Here is a 19,266-nt window from a genome sequence, read left to right as displayed (position 1 = left end):
CATCGAGGCCATCGCTGGGACGATAAGCAGAGGGCCAGGTGTGACAGAACACGGGTCCTGAGTGGTCATCTTTGGCGTTTACAACCAGTGACCCTCTGTCTGAACTCACTCAGGGGCCCCACGCCGACACCAGATGTAAACATTGCACCTCTGGGGAGATTCAAATGAAGACCTGGTTGATTGGGTGTTCGGAGCCCATATCCGCACCATATGGGCTAAGGAGGATGTATTGCGGAGTGAATAAACACAAACCTGAATTCATGTGTGTTAACCTGCCTGTAGATCAATGGTCTGTGATATGATAATGTAATATATGTCTCCCAATATGTTCTGTATCCTGACCCCCGGTTAGAGTGTGTTTGATGTCACGGGCATCGGGAAGTCTCACCAGGTCTGAAAGGATCATAAAGAGGGGACCCTAAGTGCCTGAGAGATAAGAGGAGACACCCGGAGACAGGTCACCGAGGTGACCGAGCTCATCTAAACCAGCGGAGACAACAGTCCCCCTCTTTGATGTGGGACAGAGAGTCTCTCCAGAACCTCTCAGGAAGAGAGGGGGGGGGGGGATGAACCCCCCATCAGCACCCCAAAGAGGGACGGATATCCGGTAAAAGTGGGAGGAGCCGAGGGTATAAAGGTGACGAACAGAGGAAACAAGAGAGGTCTTTTGGGAGAAGTTTTTGAGAAAAAAGGGTTTTTCATATGTTGTGGTTTGCGTCAGGCGTCCGTGAAGAACTCACGGGCGCCTGACGTACTTATGTCTATTTTTCTTCTTTCTTTTCTGAAAGGCTGAAGAAAAAGAGAGTTTTTGAGTTCTTGTGACTTTTGCGTCAGGCTCCCGAGAGGGAACTCACTTATAATTGTACTTTGTTTATTTCTTTCTTCTTTTTTTGAATAAAATACTTGGCTGCCTTGCAGTCTTAAACTTTACATTCGGTTCGTGGACCTACTTTTTTGTGAGTCCTATTTCTTCACCTGTCGACCCACCCGAGGAGACCAAAGGCGGAGACCCGAGAGCGGACCCCCGCCGCCCCCGAGGTGAGTCTGAGCGACATCTACACGGCTACACCCACTGACCTCCGTCACTCAGGGCACATACTGATTCCTCACACACTGGTAACTGACATTTTGTACTAAAGAGAGATATCGCTGCAGCCGGTAGACCTCCGTCTCTCGGCCGAGCCGTGGTTGGTTCTGGGACCGAGAGAGGGACTCGTAACACCGAGTCCTCGTCGCGGAGTTTGTCCTAAGAATAAGAATATTAATAAGTGTCCCGCCAGCCGCTCTACGAGCCTTGTACCCTCAGAGCGGGCTGGGAGGAGACCAGATAATTGAATACAAAGCGTTTCTCTCCGCGGAGATCGATCTGACATCATCTAGTGGTGTCGCGCGCCGAGCCAAACAGCAACCACTGTCGAGGTGCACGCGCGTCGCTCATCAGGCCCGAACGATCGCAGAATCATATAGAGGGAGTTACTGATCTCCGCCTCCTCTCCCCCTTAACTCGGTCTTCGCCCTCACTCGAGTTTCCCTCTCCCCCTCGAAGCGTAAGGCGAGGATACCGTGACCGGGGCGGTCGTCAGAAGAGAGGCCGGGCATCGTGACCCGTGGACCCGCGTCCTCTCCAGTGCGACAGGTTAGCAGCGGTGACGCGCTGCGCCTGGGCGTCGCCGACGTGCTTTTACGACAGTTTGCTACACGTCTGTCCTTAGAGCACGATTATTTCCCTCAATAAAGTACCCGGTGTGAGCCGACTCGCACCTCAAACCTTTCCCCCTCCTCTCCATCTCTCCTCTCCCGTCTCGTTCCCCCCCTCCCCGCTCCTCTCCTCCCCCGTTTTCCCTACACGAGAAGACTGCGGCGTGACTTTTCTTTCCGTCTCCCACCCGAGGCGACCGAATCGGTTCACGTACGCGTCTCTCTTAACAGTGTTCACTCAAAGTAATCCGTGTGCGTTCCCCCTCACGCAGCAATATGAACATGTCAGAGGACAAGCTCTCGGACTACGATGACAATTACATCTGCGATGAGGATCAGGGTCCAGAATTGCAGAATGGATCCACGGTCATGCTGGTTTTTTACTACATGGTGTTTTGTCTAAGTGTGATAGGTATGTTCAAAAAGACCTGAATGTAAAAGAGAAAAAGGAAACATGCATCACTCCCTTTCTACATTTGAATACACATTATGAATACACTGATTCAATTCAATTTAGTTTATTTTATATAGCCCAATATCCCAAATTACAAATTTGCCTTAGAGGGCTTTACCATCTGTACACATTCAACATCCCTGTCCCAGGACCTCACATCGGATCAGGAAAAACTACAGAAGCAATATATGTCATGTTTAGAAGGAAGCATGACAGAGTTACATAAAAACATTCAATGAATATGACAGACTGTGTGCAACAGATCTGTTCTGCAGTTAAACATTAAGAAACTTGAAGTAATAGCTTATGATTTAAACGGATTTCACAGGCAACACCACGGTGCTCTGGGTTCTCCTCCGGTACATAAAGCTGAAGACGATGACGGACGTATGCCTCCTCAACTTGGCCCTGTCTGACCTCATACTGGCTGTAACTCTGCCACTCTGGGCCTACAATTAGCCAAACCTGGCGTCATGCAAACTGATGACAGGAGGCTATCAGGTGGGGCTTTATTTATTTTCTTTATTAAAATAAAAAAAATAAAAAAATGTATTTGTTTACGATGACAAATTACTCATTATTTGAAACGGAACAGACTTTGGGTATTTTTTATTTAGAAATCAGAACTCAAAGAGGTGCAGATTACTCAGTCATTTGTTCTGACTCGACAAGTCAAAATAACACTGCATCTGAAAAAGTGCAGAAAGGGAAGGGTGTCTGACTGTGAGGTATAACTTCCAATAATCTGCATTTCTTACAAAGAGCAACGACTGTATGTTGCACAACTTTTTCTATGTTCCATTGTTCTAGAGTTTAAATGTCTTTTATAATGGGCGAGATATTCTGTCACAACCTGGTTGAGATCAGTTGCTTTCTCTGGTAACACGTGATATGTGAAACCACTGCTGTGCACTGTCACTCTGAGCTGTATGAGAAACCTCAATGAGGCTCGTAAAAGCCAGATTGTGATGTTGCTTCCCCCTCTGCTCCTCTGAACAGCTGGGTTTCTACAGTGGGACCTTGTTTGTGACCCTAATGAGCGTGGACTGCTACCTGGCCATCGTCCAAGCCGTCGCAGCCATGCGAGCCCGGACACTTCGCTACGGAGTCATAGCCAGCATCACAATCTGGCTTATTTCTGTCATCATGGCACTGCCTGGGGTGACGTTCGCTTCTTTGGAGATGTACGAAGACAACAACAGCTCCGAGTGCCAGCCGCTGTACCCAGAGGACCGGCAGCTCTTTTGGAAGATACTGCGAAACTTCAGCGAGAACATAGTGGGCCTTTTCATTTGCCTCCCCATCATGATCTTCTGCTATGTGAAAATCCTGGTTGTGTTGTCCAGGTGCAGGAACGCCAAAAAGGATCGAGTTGTGAAGCTAATATTCACCATAGTGTGTGTGTTTGTGGTGTGCTGGGTCCCCTACAACGTCACAGTCTTCCTTCAAACACTGCAGCTGTTTCTGGACATCCTGGACACATGTAAGGCTTCAAAAAGCATCAACTCCGCCGTGCACGTTGCTGAGATCATTGCACTGTCTCACTGCTGTGTGAACCCAGTCATCTATGCTTTTGTAGGGGAGACGTTTAGGAAGTCACTGGGCAATGTGTTGCCTAGATACCTCTGCTGGAGTCATGAGAGCAGAAGGACTGTCAGCACCAGAGACACCATGGAGAAAGAGACTTCCAACACACCTGTAAAATCAGATTATTAAGAAGGATAGTGTTTGTGTGTGTGTGTGTGTGTGTGTGTGTGTGGTGTTGTGCATGTTGCAGGTGCTTAGGGGCTGGGAGATAAGAACAGGGGGAATCTTTTATTTTGAACGTGTATAGAATCTCGTAAAAAGATTATTAAAATCATGTAAACCACATATGTGAAGCTTGTAAATGGCGATGTTCGCGCTGCACTCCGCACGCGTAACACCGCCTTTGACTCCGGGAATATGGCGGAATACAAAAGAGCCCGCTACGACCTCCGTAAGACCATCGGCTCTGCCAAGCGGGAGTTCAGGAACAAGGTGGAGGAAAAGCTCAAGAGCCATGACGCGAGAGGTGTGTGGAAGGGGCTACAGACAATCACGGACTTCAGAGGGAGAACCAGCGGTGAAGAGAACTCCTCTACCTCCCTCCCAGGCGAGCTAAATACATTCTTTGCTCGGTTCGACGTGAACGGCAGCCCGCCGAAGGCAGCGCTGCCCGAGGAGACCAGCCTGCTGATCATCTCAGAGGCTGACGTGCGCAGAGCCTTCAAGCGGGTGGACATCCGGAAGGCGGCAGGTCCCGACCACATCCCGGGCGCGCCCTCAGAGCATGTGCAGACCAGTTGGCAGGAGTCTTCGCAGACATCTTCAACCTCTCCTGTCCCAGGCTGTTGTTCCTGAGAGCTTCAAGATGTCCACCATTGTGCCTGTCCCCAAACACCCCAAGGTAACCTGCCTGAATGACTGGAGACCCGTAGCCCTCACCTCGATTGTCAGTAAATGCTTCGAGAGGTTGGTCAAGGACTTCATTTGTTCCATGTTGCCTGCCACGCTGGACCCATGGCAATTTGCATATCGTCAAAACAGATCCACCGACGACGCAATTGCCATGGCACTTCACACCGCCCTTTCCCACCTGGAGGGAGGAACTGTTGTGTGCGAATGCTGGTTGTGGACTACAGCTCAGCGTTCAACACTATTGTTCCCGCCAAGCTCGACACCAAGCTCAGAGGTCTAGGCCTGCACTCTACCATGTGCAGCTGGATACTGGACTTCCTGTCGGGCCGCCGCCAGGTGGTGAGGATGGGCAGTACCACCTCAGAGCCGCTGACCCTCAACACGGAGCCCCTCAGGGATGCGTGTTGAGCCCTCTCCTCTACTCCCTGTACACCCACGACTGCACGGCCATGCACAGCTCCAACGTCATCATCAAGTTTGCTGATGACACAACAGTGTTGGGGCTGATCACCGACGACGACGAGACAGCCTACAGGGAGGAGGTTGGATCACTGGTACAGTGGTGCCAGGAGAACAGCCTCGTCCTCAACGCCAAGAAGACCAAGGAGCTGATCGTGGACTACAGGAAGCGGAGAGGAGAGTACACCCCCATCTCCATAGACGGAGTTGCAGTAGAGAGGTCACCAGCTTCAAGTTCCTCGGCGTGCACATCTCCGAGGACCTCACATGGACCACGCACACCACTCACGTGGTGAAAAGGGCCCAACAACGCCTGTATTTCCTTAGGCGACTGAGGAAATTCAACATGGCCCCCGCATCCTCAGAACATTCTACACCAGTACCATCGAGAGTGTTCTGTCAGGTTGCATCACCGCCAGGTACGGGAACTGGACGGCCCTGGAGCGTAGGGCACAACAGAGGGTGGTGCGGTAGGCACAGTACATCGTTGGAGGTGACCTTCCTCCATCCTGGGCATATACACCAAGCGGTGCGTGGCCAGGGCCAAACGGATGATGAAAGACAATAACCACCCGGCCACAAACTGTTCACCCTTCTACCGTCAGGCAGGCGATACCGCAGTATCAAGTGCCGCACAAACAGACTGAGGGACAGCTTCTTCAGTCAGGCCATCAGGCTGCTGAACAAGGACTGAGACCCTCATTAACACTATACACCAGAACATATTCTGTGAATATCTATGGCCATGGTGTATATTTTATTACATTGTTTTATATATATATATATTGTATATATATATTGTATGTATATACATATATATATATATATTGTCTCAAAAAAGTGTATATTTTATTACATTGTTTTATATATATATATTGTCATGATGTATATTCTATTACATTGTTTTATATATATATATTGTTAATACTTTCTTCTTTTTTTTGTGGATATCGTATAGTTTATTCTCATTCTTATTCTTTTTTTAGTCTGCTACTGCTGTCGGGTGTTTTGCACATAAGAATTTCACAAACCGATTATACTTGTATAAAAGGGGATGTGACAATAAAAACTTGAAACTTGAAACTTAAAACAATAGTTTTTTTGTAAAATAAAGAATATCAAAATCGGTTGCTTCTTTCTTCTTAAACGTAAAATACCCCCAAAACGTTCAGACTATTAACTGTGAGTTTAAACAGCTGTTCTAGCATATGTATGCATGTATGCGTGCTTGTAAGTGTTTGTGTGTGTGTATGTGTGTGTGTGTGTGTATGTGTATGAAATATTACAGGAGTGACTTCTTGACGCATCGCATCACTATGAATTACCACCAATTTTTGACAGCTCTAGGTATTTGAGAAGAAGTGCCACAACAAGCCAGTGTCAAAGAAATGACTCATTGGATGAACTCAATTAAATTGTTGGCAGATTTTCCATCCAAAAATGTTATGCAACTCCAACTCAAATTTAGCACATCAGTGCAATACAATGTAATTAAGTTAGTCCAACTCCTTTGTATCAAATACATCTAAAATAAAATAACGATATTCATTAAATTAAATTAATTTATGTTTGTCCAACTCAAAATATAAACTGTGGTGGAATAAATGTTCCGATGCCTTGTGAGAAATCAAAAGTATTCTAAGCACGGTGGTCTTATCACACTTTATTATATAGTAACAAGTTCACAAATGATCAGAATGTGAGCCAGGTACAAACAAGTGGACAAGTGATTCAACTAGACAAATAAGTCATGGAACAAATAAGTAATCACATCAAACAAGTCATGGAAACACCCAGCTGAGTGGAGCAAAGTCTGAACCCTCCTTATGAGAAGTCTCTGACTTAATGCTGCCTTCTTGGTTGATTCTCCTCTTCTTTATACATCTCGCCGAGACGTACACTTTCCAGAGCCCATCTGTTGCCACTAAAGAGGAATTGGAGATCCCTGACGACTCTGTTTATTCTGCAACCCCCCCACATTTGAGTGCCCTTTCCAGTTGGTCCATCACCATCAAGTCATCGGTTTGTGACCTTTTCACATGACCCCACACAGGATTAGATTATCCCCCATAGACAGATGGGAGAGACAGCTGTTGACACATTTTCTACTCCAACAATCCTCTCTTTTTGTCATTTTTGACAATTTAACAACTTAAAAAATAGTAACAAAATGTTAACCATTCTTCGAGCATACATCCGTGGTGTAGATTCACAAAGATTTCAAAACATCACATCATCAACCTCAAGGAAGTACATACAAAATTGATTATAGTTTGCTAAATCTACTGTGTAACACATTGCTTACTTAAACACTGTCCTCCAACTCATTATCACTATCAGAGCTGTCAAGATACTGTGGAACCCTTTTCCGGACTGGGAGTTCTACCGGTGTGGTCATGTGCTGACCTGACGCGTGAGTTGTAACTATCTTCCGGACACAAATCTTAGAAGCGGTTGTGATTAGGGTGATAGTAATTATAACAAGAATGATGACTGCTATCATCCATACCAATCCCTTGAGAAGAGAAGCTCCCCATGATCCTAACCATGCCTGCATCCCTCCAAAAGGGTTCCAGCCATGGTCTTTATGCAACTCCTCAATTCCTTGTTCCGTGTCTGTTATCACATCGTGAACCGCAGAACTTGCATCTGAAATGTAAGTGCAACATTCAGTATTAATGACTTTACATACTCCTCCCTGTGCGGCCAGAACAAGATCTAGAGCCATTCTATTTTGGAGTGCCATGTGTTTGATCTCATCTATTTCTTTTTGCATGGCAGTGAGCGCTATTGACGTTTTGTTCATGTGCCTCTCTAATATTGTTGAGAGTGTTGCAATTTCCTCTTGACTCCTATAGGTGCCATATGCTGGTAATATCACGCTTAATATCCTTGAACCTAAGGAAATTGCTCGTTTCTGACGTACGTGAGATGGAGCGAGTTCCTTGGAGTCAGCTCGTCTAATCAAAGGTATAAGATAGGCTAAGTAGCATTTCCCCTCCAGCGACCTCTTATGGACGTCTCCTATTACTGGGACACAGCTATAGGCGATGTTTCCACACACTAGATAAGCTTGTTCAGGTAATGACAACTCTTTATTTTCACTAACGTATCTAACCGAATCGTTAGTGCAGTCACTTGCTCCCAAGAAATAGCCCCCAAATGCATAGAAATTAATGCAGCGGCTGACCTTGGTCAGGGGATGTACTGGAATGGGTGGTTGTAGGTTAGTGCAATTTCTATTCCTAGGTCTAATCGGAATTAGAGGTTGAGTACAATTATGTCTTGTCCAAGACATATGTGTGACTTTTAGTGTATTAGCCCAAGGTATGCTCTGTACACCTATTTCTAATCGAATAGATGCTGTGTTTGGCTGAAGAGTACACATTGAACTTATCTCCTTACTTCCTACTGTGCAATTAGTTTCAGCAAGAGTCATTTGCATTTGATATCTTAGCCCTTGTTGGACGTATCTTTTGTAATAGCTTAGTCTAAACAATGCTACTTGATTAGTACCTTCAGTTCTATTTTTATCATTAAATGTTTTCACTGCAAATTGTATAACTTTTCCTTTTTCACCATTATTTCTAACAATGTTCTCTGTGTTGGTGGAAGTGTCTATTGTCGGAGTGTAACAGTGTTCATCATTGCTCACGAATTGACGAGCTATATCAGGCCATCCCATAACGCTCCAGTCGGCTTCCGTGAAGGGAACTGGAATCAGCATAGGAGACCTGGATGAAATGGGCATATGCTGACATATCCAACAATTAGAGACATTACTTTCACCAGCAAACTCTGTCATGATAGTTAGTGCTACGTTGCCATGTTCCTGAGGTGGTGTGCGTGTTGGAAGTTTCTTCAACTCTAAACCTATTTCGCAAGCATATCTCCAATCGATTCGGGTGTAGCTGGCTGGTTTTGTGACGCAGTTGGTAGGTTGACGGCACCAGTATGGTATTTCCCAAGTATCATCGTATTCAGCACTTAACTTAACTGAACATGTGTCCTTCGTCTCACACTGAGTCCTAACGTGTTTTGTGCTCAGGGCTGACCAGTAACCTGCAAATGGCGTTTTGAGCTGTAGTATGTATACTGTGCAACTTCCATCTACACATTCCTCTCTTGGACATTTGAAGGTGATTGTCCCTGGCCTCCATGTTCCCTGGTCGGGAAGCGGGGTCGGCTTGACTGAAATCAAGGGTTGTGGTTTAATTGTATCGTACAGGTGTTCAACAGGTGCTGTATTTGGCTGTGCTTTACTGACCTGCTGGTTAGCCCCTTCACACAACTCCCTCCAGTCACTCGTGCCCCTGTAGGCCGGTTTCTCCTGACACGACCTTGGTTTACTGCACCACAACGGAAAAACTATGGAATCATACTCTTCATGCATCCATACAGTACAGACTCTGTCTCTCTGTACCCTCCCATCACATATTATTCGGCGAAGTTGATTCTCTACATTAACCCAAGTATCATTCTCTATCGAGGAGAGTGAACAATTGTTCGCATCACATTGTTCAGCTGGGCAGTGGAAAACTATTCTCCATTCCTGCCACTTCCTGGAGAGATGGAAAGGGCTAGTATCTTTGCCGTCTATGTTATGTGATTGCAATTTATAGATAAGGAACAAGATAATTGCTATTGTGGTTAGAAAGAGTAGTGAGTGCCTGCTTTTGCTCATTGTTGAAAACATGCTGAATTTTGTGATAATCATTTGTCAGCACCTTGGCCATCAAACGCCGTAACTCTGACATAGTGGGACGATATTCTCTGACAAATTGCCTAAGATCAGTCTCCCATCTCGTGAGATTGCTTTTAGGATTGCAGACATGAATCATTGCTTTACTTATATCTGCATCTGACCAGGGTCTGAAAACCAGCATCGGGCCTTCTGCTCCCGCCACTTCTATCATTGGCATGAGAGCTGTAGCCTCCCTCTCTTCCTGCAACATGGCCCCCCTTTGTTGAGACTGTAGGCGGGTCACGGCCGGTGAGGAGGTCGTCTCGGTGCTTGAGTCTGGCTGCTGTCCTCTTCCCATGTCTGCTGAAACGTGTGCTGCATTTGACTGGGAGGGCTGCTGCACGTAGGCTGGAGGAGCAGGGGGGGGGGGCGGAGTCCAGTTCTGGATCCAATGATTTCCTCAGTACCTCAGAAAGACAAGGGTACACAGTATTTTGGTGAATAGTGGAAAGTATGTTAGCATCCTTTACAGGATCGATGTTTTTCAGTGCATTGAATGCTTTCAATCTCTTTCTCTCCCTTCTCTCAGACTCAAATTTCCACTTATTAAATGCTTCCCAGTCAGCCTCAAACTTTACATTCTTCTTCTGCTTTTTCTTTGATAAGGCTGCATGCTGAGCTGTTGCGTTCCTCTCCATTTCCCCCAGTGATACCTCCAACTGTTATAATTGATTTTCACTCAAACTTCCGTTTGATGGAAAACCAATCTCTATCCACTTTTGCATTTGATCCAAGCTTCCAGGATATCGATCAGACATAAACTTACACAGAGGCGGAAGGATGGGGACCACATGGCTCTCAACGGTCTCACTCTTACTCTGAGCACTACCCATCTCTAATCATTCGTGTATTACGTCGCAGTGTGCGTCAATAAATTTTCTATACAAAATTTTAACCAATACACATGGATGACTAAAGCAAGCAAGCGACCGCTGCTTTCTCTAAAAACTGCTAACTGTTTTCCCTGAGAAGTGTGCGCCAAACTGGTGCATACAAACCACTAGAGAACCCAACAGTTTTCAAAACACGTCTGTTAACAACACCTGATTGTGAGATTTTTCTTTTAAAAATTTCCAATTTCCATTTTCATGACTTGATCGATCTCAAAATAATCTTAATCTCTCACCGCGTGTTTTTCGTTGTTACTTCAACTGGGTTGGATCGGCAGTCCTGGTCTCCGCAGAACGGCAGCTTCTCACCCTCGGGGAGGAATCATCTATCTTATGGCCTTCTGACCGTCCGTCGGAGTCCAGCGCTGCGCGTCCATCCCATCCTCGTCGGCAATTTGTGGTGGAATAAATGTTCCGATGCCTTGTGAGAAATCAAAAGTATTCTAAGCACGGTGGTCTTATCACACTTTATTATATAGTAACAAGTTCACAAATGATCAGAATGTGAGCCAGGTACAAACAAGTGGACAAGTGATTCAACTAGACAAATAAGTCATGGAACAAATAAGTAATCACATCAAACAAGTCATGGAAACACCCAGCTGAGTGGAGCAAAGTCTGAACCCTCCGAATGAGAAGTCTCTGACTTAATGCTGCCTTCTTGGTTGATTCTCCTCTTCTTTATACATCTCGCCGAGACGTACACTTTCCAGAGACCATCTGTTGCCACTAAAAGGAATTGGAGATCCCTGACGACTCTGTTTATTCTGCAACCCCCCAAGATTTGAGTGCCCTTTCCAGTTGGTCCATCACCATCAAGTCATCGGTTTGTGACCTTTTCACATGACCCCACACAGGATTAGATTATCCCCCATAGACAGATGGGAGAGACAGCTGTTGACACATTTTCTACTCCAACATAAACTAACTAACTAACTAGCAAAATATGCAAACTCCACACAGAAAGAACACCCCAACTGGGAATTGAACCCACGGCCCTCTGGCTGTGAGGCAACAGTGCTAGCCACTACACCACCATACAGCCCTGAAATCATTTTTGTGAGTGTAACCTAAATAAATCTAACAAATGAAAGTATTCATACATTTTGTGTTACACCCATTCAATATAAATATCTTCGTTTTGTAATTAATTTATTTAAATGTATCAAACAATATTTAAATGTGTCACCTCTAAGAAGGGCTTGAATCGTTTTTTTTGAGTGTATAGTCATCCGGGCCTACAATGACTGAATCTCAATGATGCACAAATCATTTTAACATCGGTAAAATGCGACCATCACATATTATTTCAAGCTTTATGTACTAGTCAGAACTTTTCCCTGACAAAGAAAAAGTAATATTCTCTCAGTGCTGTTTTTAAATAGCTGTCCGTCTTCACTGCACTCAAAGAAATGACTCATTGGATGAACTCAATTAAAGTGTTGGCAGGTTTTCCATCCAATATTTATATGCAACTCCAACTCAGATTTAGCACATCAGTGCAATAAAATGTAATTAAGTTAGTCCAACTCATTTGCATCAAATACATCTAAAATAAAATAACGATATTCATTAAATTAATTTGTGTTTGTCCAACTCAAAATGTAAATTGGAAATTAAATATTCTATTCCATACCGCTTATCTCCATTATGGTCACGGTGCACTGGAGCCGACCCCGACTGATATTGGGCGAAGGAAGGGTCACCTGGACAGGCCGCCAGTCCATCCAGGGCACATATAGAGACAGACAACCATTCACACTCACATTCACACCTACGGGCAATTTAGACACCAATTAACCTGACTGCATGTCTTTGGACTGTGGGAGGAAGCCAGAGAGAACCCACGTTGCCACGGGGAGAACATGCAAACTCCACACAGAAGGACCACCCGACTGGGAATTGAACCCACAGCCCTCTTGCTGTGAGGCGACAGTGCTAGCCACTACACCAGCCTTGAAAGCGTGTTCACCTCATAAACAACTGATTTTCAGTTGGCGCATGCTCAAAGGGTAGTCCCCAATTAAACACATTTATTTTTGCGTTGATATGCACACCATCTAACCTAAATAAATCTAATAAATGAAAGTATTCCTACATTTTGTGTTACACCCATTAAATATAAATATCTATTTTTGTAATTGATTTATTTAAATGTATCAAACAATATTTAAATGTGTCCCCTCTAAGAAGGCCTTGAATCGTTTTTTTGAGTGTGCATTGCTGGCTGTATCTGTAGTGACACTTTACACATACACACACCAACAAAACACACATCTTTTAAAGCTTGCATGTGGGCTTGTGGTTCTGCTTATCCGCAGACACACAACACTTTCCGAAAGCATTCGCAGGAAGTTACGAACCGTCTGCATCTTTCATGTGAACGCCTGCAAGCCCACCTAAAGCTTGTCTAGAGGGGACGGGTTTCCACATCACAAAAAACAAGGTGTGAGAAGTGTCTCTTGTTTCTCGTGCATTACATAATGAGCTCTGATGCATGCGATCGTTTATTTGATCTGGACGTCCACCTCAGCATCTTGTGATCCATCATAAACACCAGGATCCGCTATCTTGATCGCAGCACCCGCAGGTAACTTCTCTCTTTTTACTTTTTTTGCATGCTCATGCTTTATGTGCCATATCTGTGCGGTTGTTATTGGATTATAAACTCAACAGGTGTCGAAATCAATTGATTAACACTGACCCTAATTTAACTCTGGGACATGAGGTCATTATTGGTCCAGCTATTACAGGTAAGATAAGATAAGATAATACTTTACAGGAAATGTTCAGGATTAAAGCAGCAAAGGTGTAAAGTGCACACTAAAGATATTTAAAAAAAAACTTAAAATCAAGTGATAGAAACAATAAACAGTAAAACAGTAATAAAAAAAACAGTAAGAATCTACAGTAACAGAAGAAAATCAGGGCAGCAGGGCGGCTCAGTGGTTAGCATGTCGCCTCACAGCAAGAAGGCCCTGGGTTAGAATCCTGGTCGTCCCGGTCGTTCCAGATCCTTTCTGTGTGGTGTTTGCATGTTCTCCTCGTGTCTGCGTGGGTTTACTCCGGGTACTCCGATTTCCCCCACCATCATAAAGACATGCACCGCGTCGTATGAATGAATGTTGGTGGTGGTTGGAGGGGCCGTAAGGGGCTGATTGGCAGCCATGCTTCTGTCAGTCTGCCCCAGGGCAGCTGTGGCTACTGATGTAGGTTACCATGTGTGTATGTATGACTTCTGGACTCTGGACTCTGTAAAGCGACTTCGGGTACTTAGAGAAGCGCTATATAAGACTAAGGATTAAAAGAAATACAGTGGGTACGGAAAGTATTCAGACCCCTTTAGATTTTTCATTGCAGCCATTTGTTCAAATCAAAAAAGTTCATTTTATTTCTCATTAATCAGCACCCCATCTTGATAGAAAAAACTGAAATGTAGACATTTTTGCAAATGTATTAAAAAAGAAAAACTGAAATATCACATGGTCATAAGTATTCAGATCTTTTTTAGTTTTTTACAGAATGTAAAGCCCTTTGAGGCAAATTTGTGATATTGGGCTATACAAAATAAACTGAATTGAATTAAACCACTGTGTGCTTGTCTTGCTACATTTGAGAGGAATTCAATTCGTAGCCTACTGCAAAACACATCTGTACTCAATTATAACTTTCTTTGAAAATGTCCTCACACCCATCAGGTGGAAACAAGTAAAACTCCTTAACTGTCTTCATGTTTGTTGCAAAAATCAACCTGCATTGTTTTCCCCCGCTGTGGCTATCAAGCTCAATGTCATGACCACTATGACACTGCATACACACACATTTATCAAAGAAAGGAAGATACATAATAAACCACTCACTATATATACAGTATATATTTTTTTTAAATGTTCGGGTGGTTTTGTTTTTGTTGTGACGAGGAAGTGAATTTTTCTTTGTGGAACTTCCAAGTGATTTGGCACTTGAGATACCAAAAAATCCATGCACAACAATTTATTCAGCCGAATCACAACAAAATTTGATCCAGGGTGTCTGCTTCTATTTTTTCTTTCTTCAGAAAGTTGATCAGGTCTTTTTTCCAGGAAGCTAGCCATGGCCACAACCGTCTCTGCTATCGTTGCTTACAGAGGAACGAGTGAGAGTTATTCAACAGAAGACTTCCCAAGGTAAGATCAAACACATGTGTTGTTCTTTCACATCCTCATAAAGTCAGCATGTGCCTTAGTAGCTTCCACTGTTGCACTTTACTGCACGCCGAGTAGAGGAATGTGTATTAATTAGGGCTGTGAAACGATTACAAATTTTAATCGGGTTAATCACAGGTTTCTGTGGATTAATCATGATTAATCACATATTACCGATATTCTCGGTATATTTTGTGAGAACATAGAGATTTATGACAAAAGACGGATATATACACTTATACATTCTTCTATACAATGGTGCTGCAACTCAGCAGTTATTTAGCAGTTTTCTTCCATATGGAACATTAATACATCTTCATCCTAAACAGAATGTTTAACCCTCCTGTTACCTTTCGGGTCAATTTGAACCCATTCAATGTTTAATGTCGGTGTTCTTTGGGGTCAATTTGACCCCAGGCTGTTTTTCACTGTGTCAAACATATAAGAAATATCAACTTTTTTATTTATTTAAAGGGCTATTTAGGTAGTCAACAAACAAACATAAAGTACCTCACACTTAAACTTGGGAAGCAATGTTAATTCTAATAATTTTCTGGAGGTTTTAATTGCTGGGGTCAAATTGACCCCGAGGGTAAAATATGTTAGTAAATGTAAAGGTAACAGGAGGGTTAAACAGAACATTTTTCTCTTGTTTGTCAACCATTAACTCCACCATGATACAATCTAAAGGCCTCTAGTTTTCCTCTAGCAGCTGCTGAGGCAAACTGACTGTGTGGGTTTTCTTCATGAACTGGGCCGTGATGAAAGGGACGGCGGGGACACCGCTGCAAAGCTGAAACCTCACCGGCCCGGACACGGGGACAGATTGACAAGTGACTTTTTTTGCTCGGTCGATGCGCGCACGGAGCTCTGTGGCGCGAGACGGAGATCGATAAGTGTTAACGCAACGCGAAGAGACAGAAATGACATGCTGCTGTGGAGATACGATCAACAACAGATGTTTAGTTTAATAAAAGAACAAAGACGTGCTATAGAGAACATGTCAGGGGGCGGGCCAATCTCTTTAATGTCATGCGATCTACCAACACTACGCCACGATCGACTGGCAGGTCGCGATCGACGTGTTGAGACCCCTGATCTACAGGAAGTAAAAGTCGTCACAAGGTTTCCGTTGGTGAACCTGCGGAAGGATCATTACCGATGAACAGCACGACCGTCTGCATGAGAGCGGACAGAGTTCAGATTGAAGTGGTGTATTGGAAGCTCATTTTGCAAGTGACTTTCTTTCGTCCCAATGTGCGCGCACACGCCGGCATCCGAGCTCTGCGGCGCGCGAGACGGAAATCGGAGTCGTGTTAACGCGACACTAGAGACAGAATGACATGCTGCTGGTTAGAGACGACCAACAACAGACGGATTGGAAGCTCATTCTGCGCATGCGTTAAATGCGTTAAAAAACAAAAACTAGTTAAACCTGTAATTTAATTAACTGAGTTAACGCGTTATTTTTCACAGCACTAGTATTAATAGCTAGCAGCTGAGCATTTCCTCAATCTAGTTTCATTCCTATTATGCATTTTGCCTGGGCTGCAAAAACACAACCTATTGTTGTTGCTTTTGTTCGACAGTGTTTCCTAAAAGTTCAATTGTTCATTGTACTTTATTGTACTAGAATATGTTTTTTTCTATCTATGGTAAGCAAGATTGTTGTAGATCCAATACACTCAGCTTAACTAATAAGATCGTCCTAATTGTTAATTTCTACTTCCTGGCTTTGTTTCCCTGTTTTTCACCAGGTCTACTACAGCATCGTCCTTCGCCTATAACGTCACCGTAAACTCCACAGAATACTCCTATTATTACGACAGTTACTCTGACTACCCTGACGGTGACTATGGGAGGTGTGTGTATGAGCGTCACGGGGCCACCTTTCTTCCAGCCCTCTACGTTTCTTTCTTCCTGCTGGGCCTCCTGGGCAACTCCCTGGTCATCTGGGTCATTACTCGTGGCGTGCGACTCCGCAGCATGACTGACGTGTGCCTCTTGAACTTGGCTGCTGCCGACCTTCTCTTGGTGTGTACCCTTCCCTTCCTGGCCCACCAAGCCCGGGACCAGTGGCTGTTTGGGGACGCTATGTGCAAAGTGGTACTGGGTGTATATCATATCGTCTTTTACTGTGGGATCTTTTTCATCAGTCTGATGAGCATCGACCGCTACTTGGCTATAGTGCACGCCATTTACGCGATGAGGGCACGGACAAGGTCCTTTGGAATGATCGCAGCTGCAGTTACTTGGGTGGCTGGATTCTTGGCTTCTTTCCCTGACCTGATCTTTATCGAACAGCAGCTGCAGCCTGGCACTAATACGACTCATTTCTGCTTCCCTGTATTTCCCAATGCGGTTTTGAATGACACCACTTCATCCAACCCTCACTTCTGGAGGATCTTCAGCCTTTTCAAAATGAACATTTTGGGCCTGTTCGTCCCAGTTCTCGTCATGGGTTTCTGCTACTCACAGATTGTCTGGAGGCTGCTGTACAGCCAGTCATCCAAGAAGCCGGCCATCCGTTTAGTTGTCATCGTGGTCGCCGTTTTCATCTGCTGCTGGGTCCCCTACAACGTTGCATCCTTCTTCAAAGCACTGCAGCTATTGCAAATCTATACGGCGTGCGAGAGTAGCAAAGCCATCAGATTGGCTTTACAAGTCACTGAGGCCATCGCCTACTCACACAGCTGCCTCAACCCCATCCTGTACGTGTTTGTCGGGGAGAGGTTCAGGAGGCACCTGCTGAGGATGATGAACAGGGCTCCCTGCAGGCTGTGTCAGGTGGTCACGGTCTGCATGCCTCAGGACAGAAACACAGCATCGGTCTACTCAAAGACCACCAGCCTGGACGAGAGGAGCACTGCTGTCTGATGTGCGTTCCTATTATTTCTGTAATGATGGGGCAAGCTTCGCCGAACAATACGTGACTCAAGCTTGATCTTATGGCGTCATGATGGTTACATGAGAGCAAACAGTGTGTACCATATGATATTTTACGGTACATGTATGTCTCTTTAAATTGTTGCTAATTATACATGTGAATGTAGTTTTGGATATTCACGGTGAACATGCTGCTGGAACTGAGAACTAGAAGAGCTGTCAACAACGTCAGCATCAGAAGCCTGAGTAACCTCAATTAGTCATCAGCTACGGAATAAAAAAAACAGGCCGAGCTGAGCTTGAGATACCGACCATTTCGTCGCAAAATCAACATTTACCTCCCCTACAACTGCAATGGGGAGGGAAGCTGGAAACATTTATAACATACGTAACAGCATATATGCACCTGACCTCAACCTCGAGAAAACCACAACCTCGAGAAGAGGAGGAAGGACACAACCTAGATGTCAGTTTGCAGTGTCTATGCAGAAATGTGCATGTTGCTGTGAAAATGGTGAAAATATCTCAGCAATACTTCTCCTTATATTAATGTGAATTTCTCAAAACCAGGTCATTTTCAAAATCAATATTCTCTATATGCTGCCATGCAGGCTGACTACGCATCCTATTCAATCGATTCACGGTTACATTAAAGTTGTTCCCCATGGAAGACATTTAATGTGAGTATTCATCCTCTCCCATCAGTCAAAGATATGAGTTCTGTAGAACCACATGGGAACCCTTTTTGTTCAAAGTATATTTCAAATAGCAGGCAGGACATTTTTTATGTCTTCTTTTTAAGTGATTTAGTATTGCACTCTCTAACGAGAGAGAGAGAGAGAGAGGGAGAGGGAGAGAGGGAGAGAGATAGATATATAGTTCATAAACACCTAATCCTTGCCTGTTTAATACTTAAAAGCCTGATGACATCACTACAACATTGTCAGGGTCGATACCACCAGACTAGCAAGCGCCTTCATCAGGGATTCAAGTGGTTACGATGCAACATCCTCCGTCTGAATCGAGCTGGGGACATTTGTTCTCTCTCTCTCTCTTCATGACAGCAGTATTTTTCAGTAGATTTTCAATAATGGTGTTATCAATAGTATCTTTAATAACTTATATCATTTCTCTTACTTATGTTTGTATTCTGTTGTATGATGCCGTTTTATATTCGGAAGAGAAGCATCAATCACATTGTGAGCATTTGTCGTTGTTTTTAAGACACGTTGTGCAGACCGAGCGAACCTACACGTTATTTCTAATGTGCATGTATGATATTCTTTTCAATAAAAATATTTTATTAAAATACCACAGGTATGTTCTTATTGCATTTTTGCATGAATCTCCATTTGATGGCATACATTTTGGCCCCTTTTGGAACTTCACTATCAGTATTATTTGATTTTTCTAAAAGGCACCAGGAGTTCTGTGGACTCGATACACACTAGGAATCGAACATTAAAGTCAGGCCAATTGTGAATCTACTTGGAGCTCCAGGGGTGATGGGTG

General features: G+C 44.2%; 3 protein-coding genes across 3 annotated transcripts; 2 read left to right on the top strand and 1 right to left on the bottom strand.

The window, feature by feature from the left end:
* The first annotated feature begins 1,971 nt into the window (after window positions 1–1,971).
* On the top strand, window positions 1,972–3,868 carry si:cabz01093077.1 (C-C chemokine receptor type 2). The gene is given in 3 exon segments (XM_056444898.1): window positions 1,972–2,110; window positions 2,481–2,653; window positions 3,152–3,868. Coding segments are annotated over 3 exon segments (1,026 nt in total). The 5' UTR covers window positions 1,972–1,974.
* Window positions 3,869–7,602: 3,734 nt separating this feature from the next.
* LOC130213023 (uncharacterized) lies at window positions 7,603–10,466 on the bottom strand. The gene is made up of 2 exons (XM_056444401.1): window positions 8,706–10,466; window positions 7,603–7,699 (listed from the first exon to the last, which is right to left on the bottom strand). Exons 1-2 carry the CDS (start codon window positions 9,765–9,767, stop codon window positions 7,673–7,675), a joined length of 1,089 nt encoding a protein of 362 aa, XP_056300376.1. The 5' UTR covers window positions 9,768–10,466; the 3' UTR covers window positions 7,603–7,672.
* A 4,310-nt stretch (window positions 10,467–14,776) lies between these two features.
* On the top strand, window positions 14,777–17,953 carry cabz01093075.1. Its single transcript, XM_056444425.1, has 2 exons — window positions 14,777–14,850; window positions 16,626–17,953. Exons 1-2 carry the CDS (start codon window positions 14,777–14,779, stop codon window positions 17,743–17,745), a joined length of 1,194 nt encoding a protein of 397 aa, XP_056300400.1. The 3' UTR covers window positions 17,746–17,953.
* The last annotated feature ends 1,313 nt before the right edge of the window (window positions 17,954–19,266 follow it).

This window comes from Pseudoliparis swirei, chromosome 22 (assembly GCF_029220125.1).
Source record: "Pseudoliparis swirei isolate HS2019 ecotype Mariana Trench chromosome 22, NWPU_hadal_v1, whole genome shotgun sequence".
NCBI lineage: Eukaryota > Metazoa > Chordata > Actinopteri > Perciformes > Liparidae > Pseudoliparis > Pseudoliparis swirei.
This window is presented reverse-complemented; position numbering and strand designations above follow the sequence as displayed.

Bases quoted from the DNA above. Each gene is read 5' to 3' on its own strand.
- cabz01093075.1 (XM_056444425.1), top strand. From the start codon at position 14,777: ATGGCCACAACCGTCTCTGCTATCGTTGCTTACAGAGGAACGAGTGAG. The intron at 14,851-16,625 runs GTAAGATCAAAC...GTTTTTCACCAG, and splicing joins TCAACAGAAGACTTCCCAAG to GTCTACTACAGCATCGTCCT.
- LOC130213023 (XM_056444401.1), bottom strand. From the start codon at position 9,767: ATGATTATCACAAAATTCAGCATGTTTTCAACAATGAGCAAAAGCAGG. The intron at 7,700-8,705 runs GTGAGCAATGAT...CTTACATTTCAG, and splicing joins CTGATATAGCTCGTCAATTC to ATGCAAGTTCTGCGGTTCAC.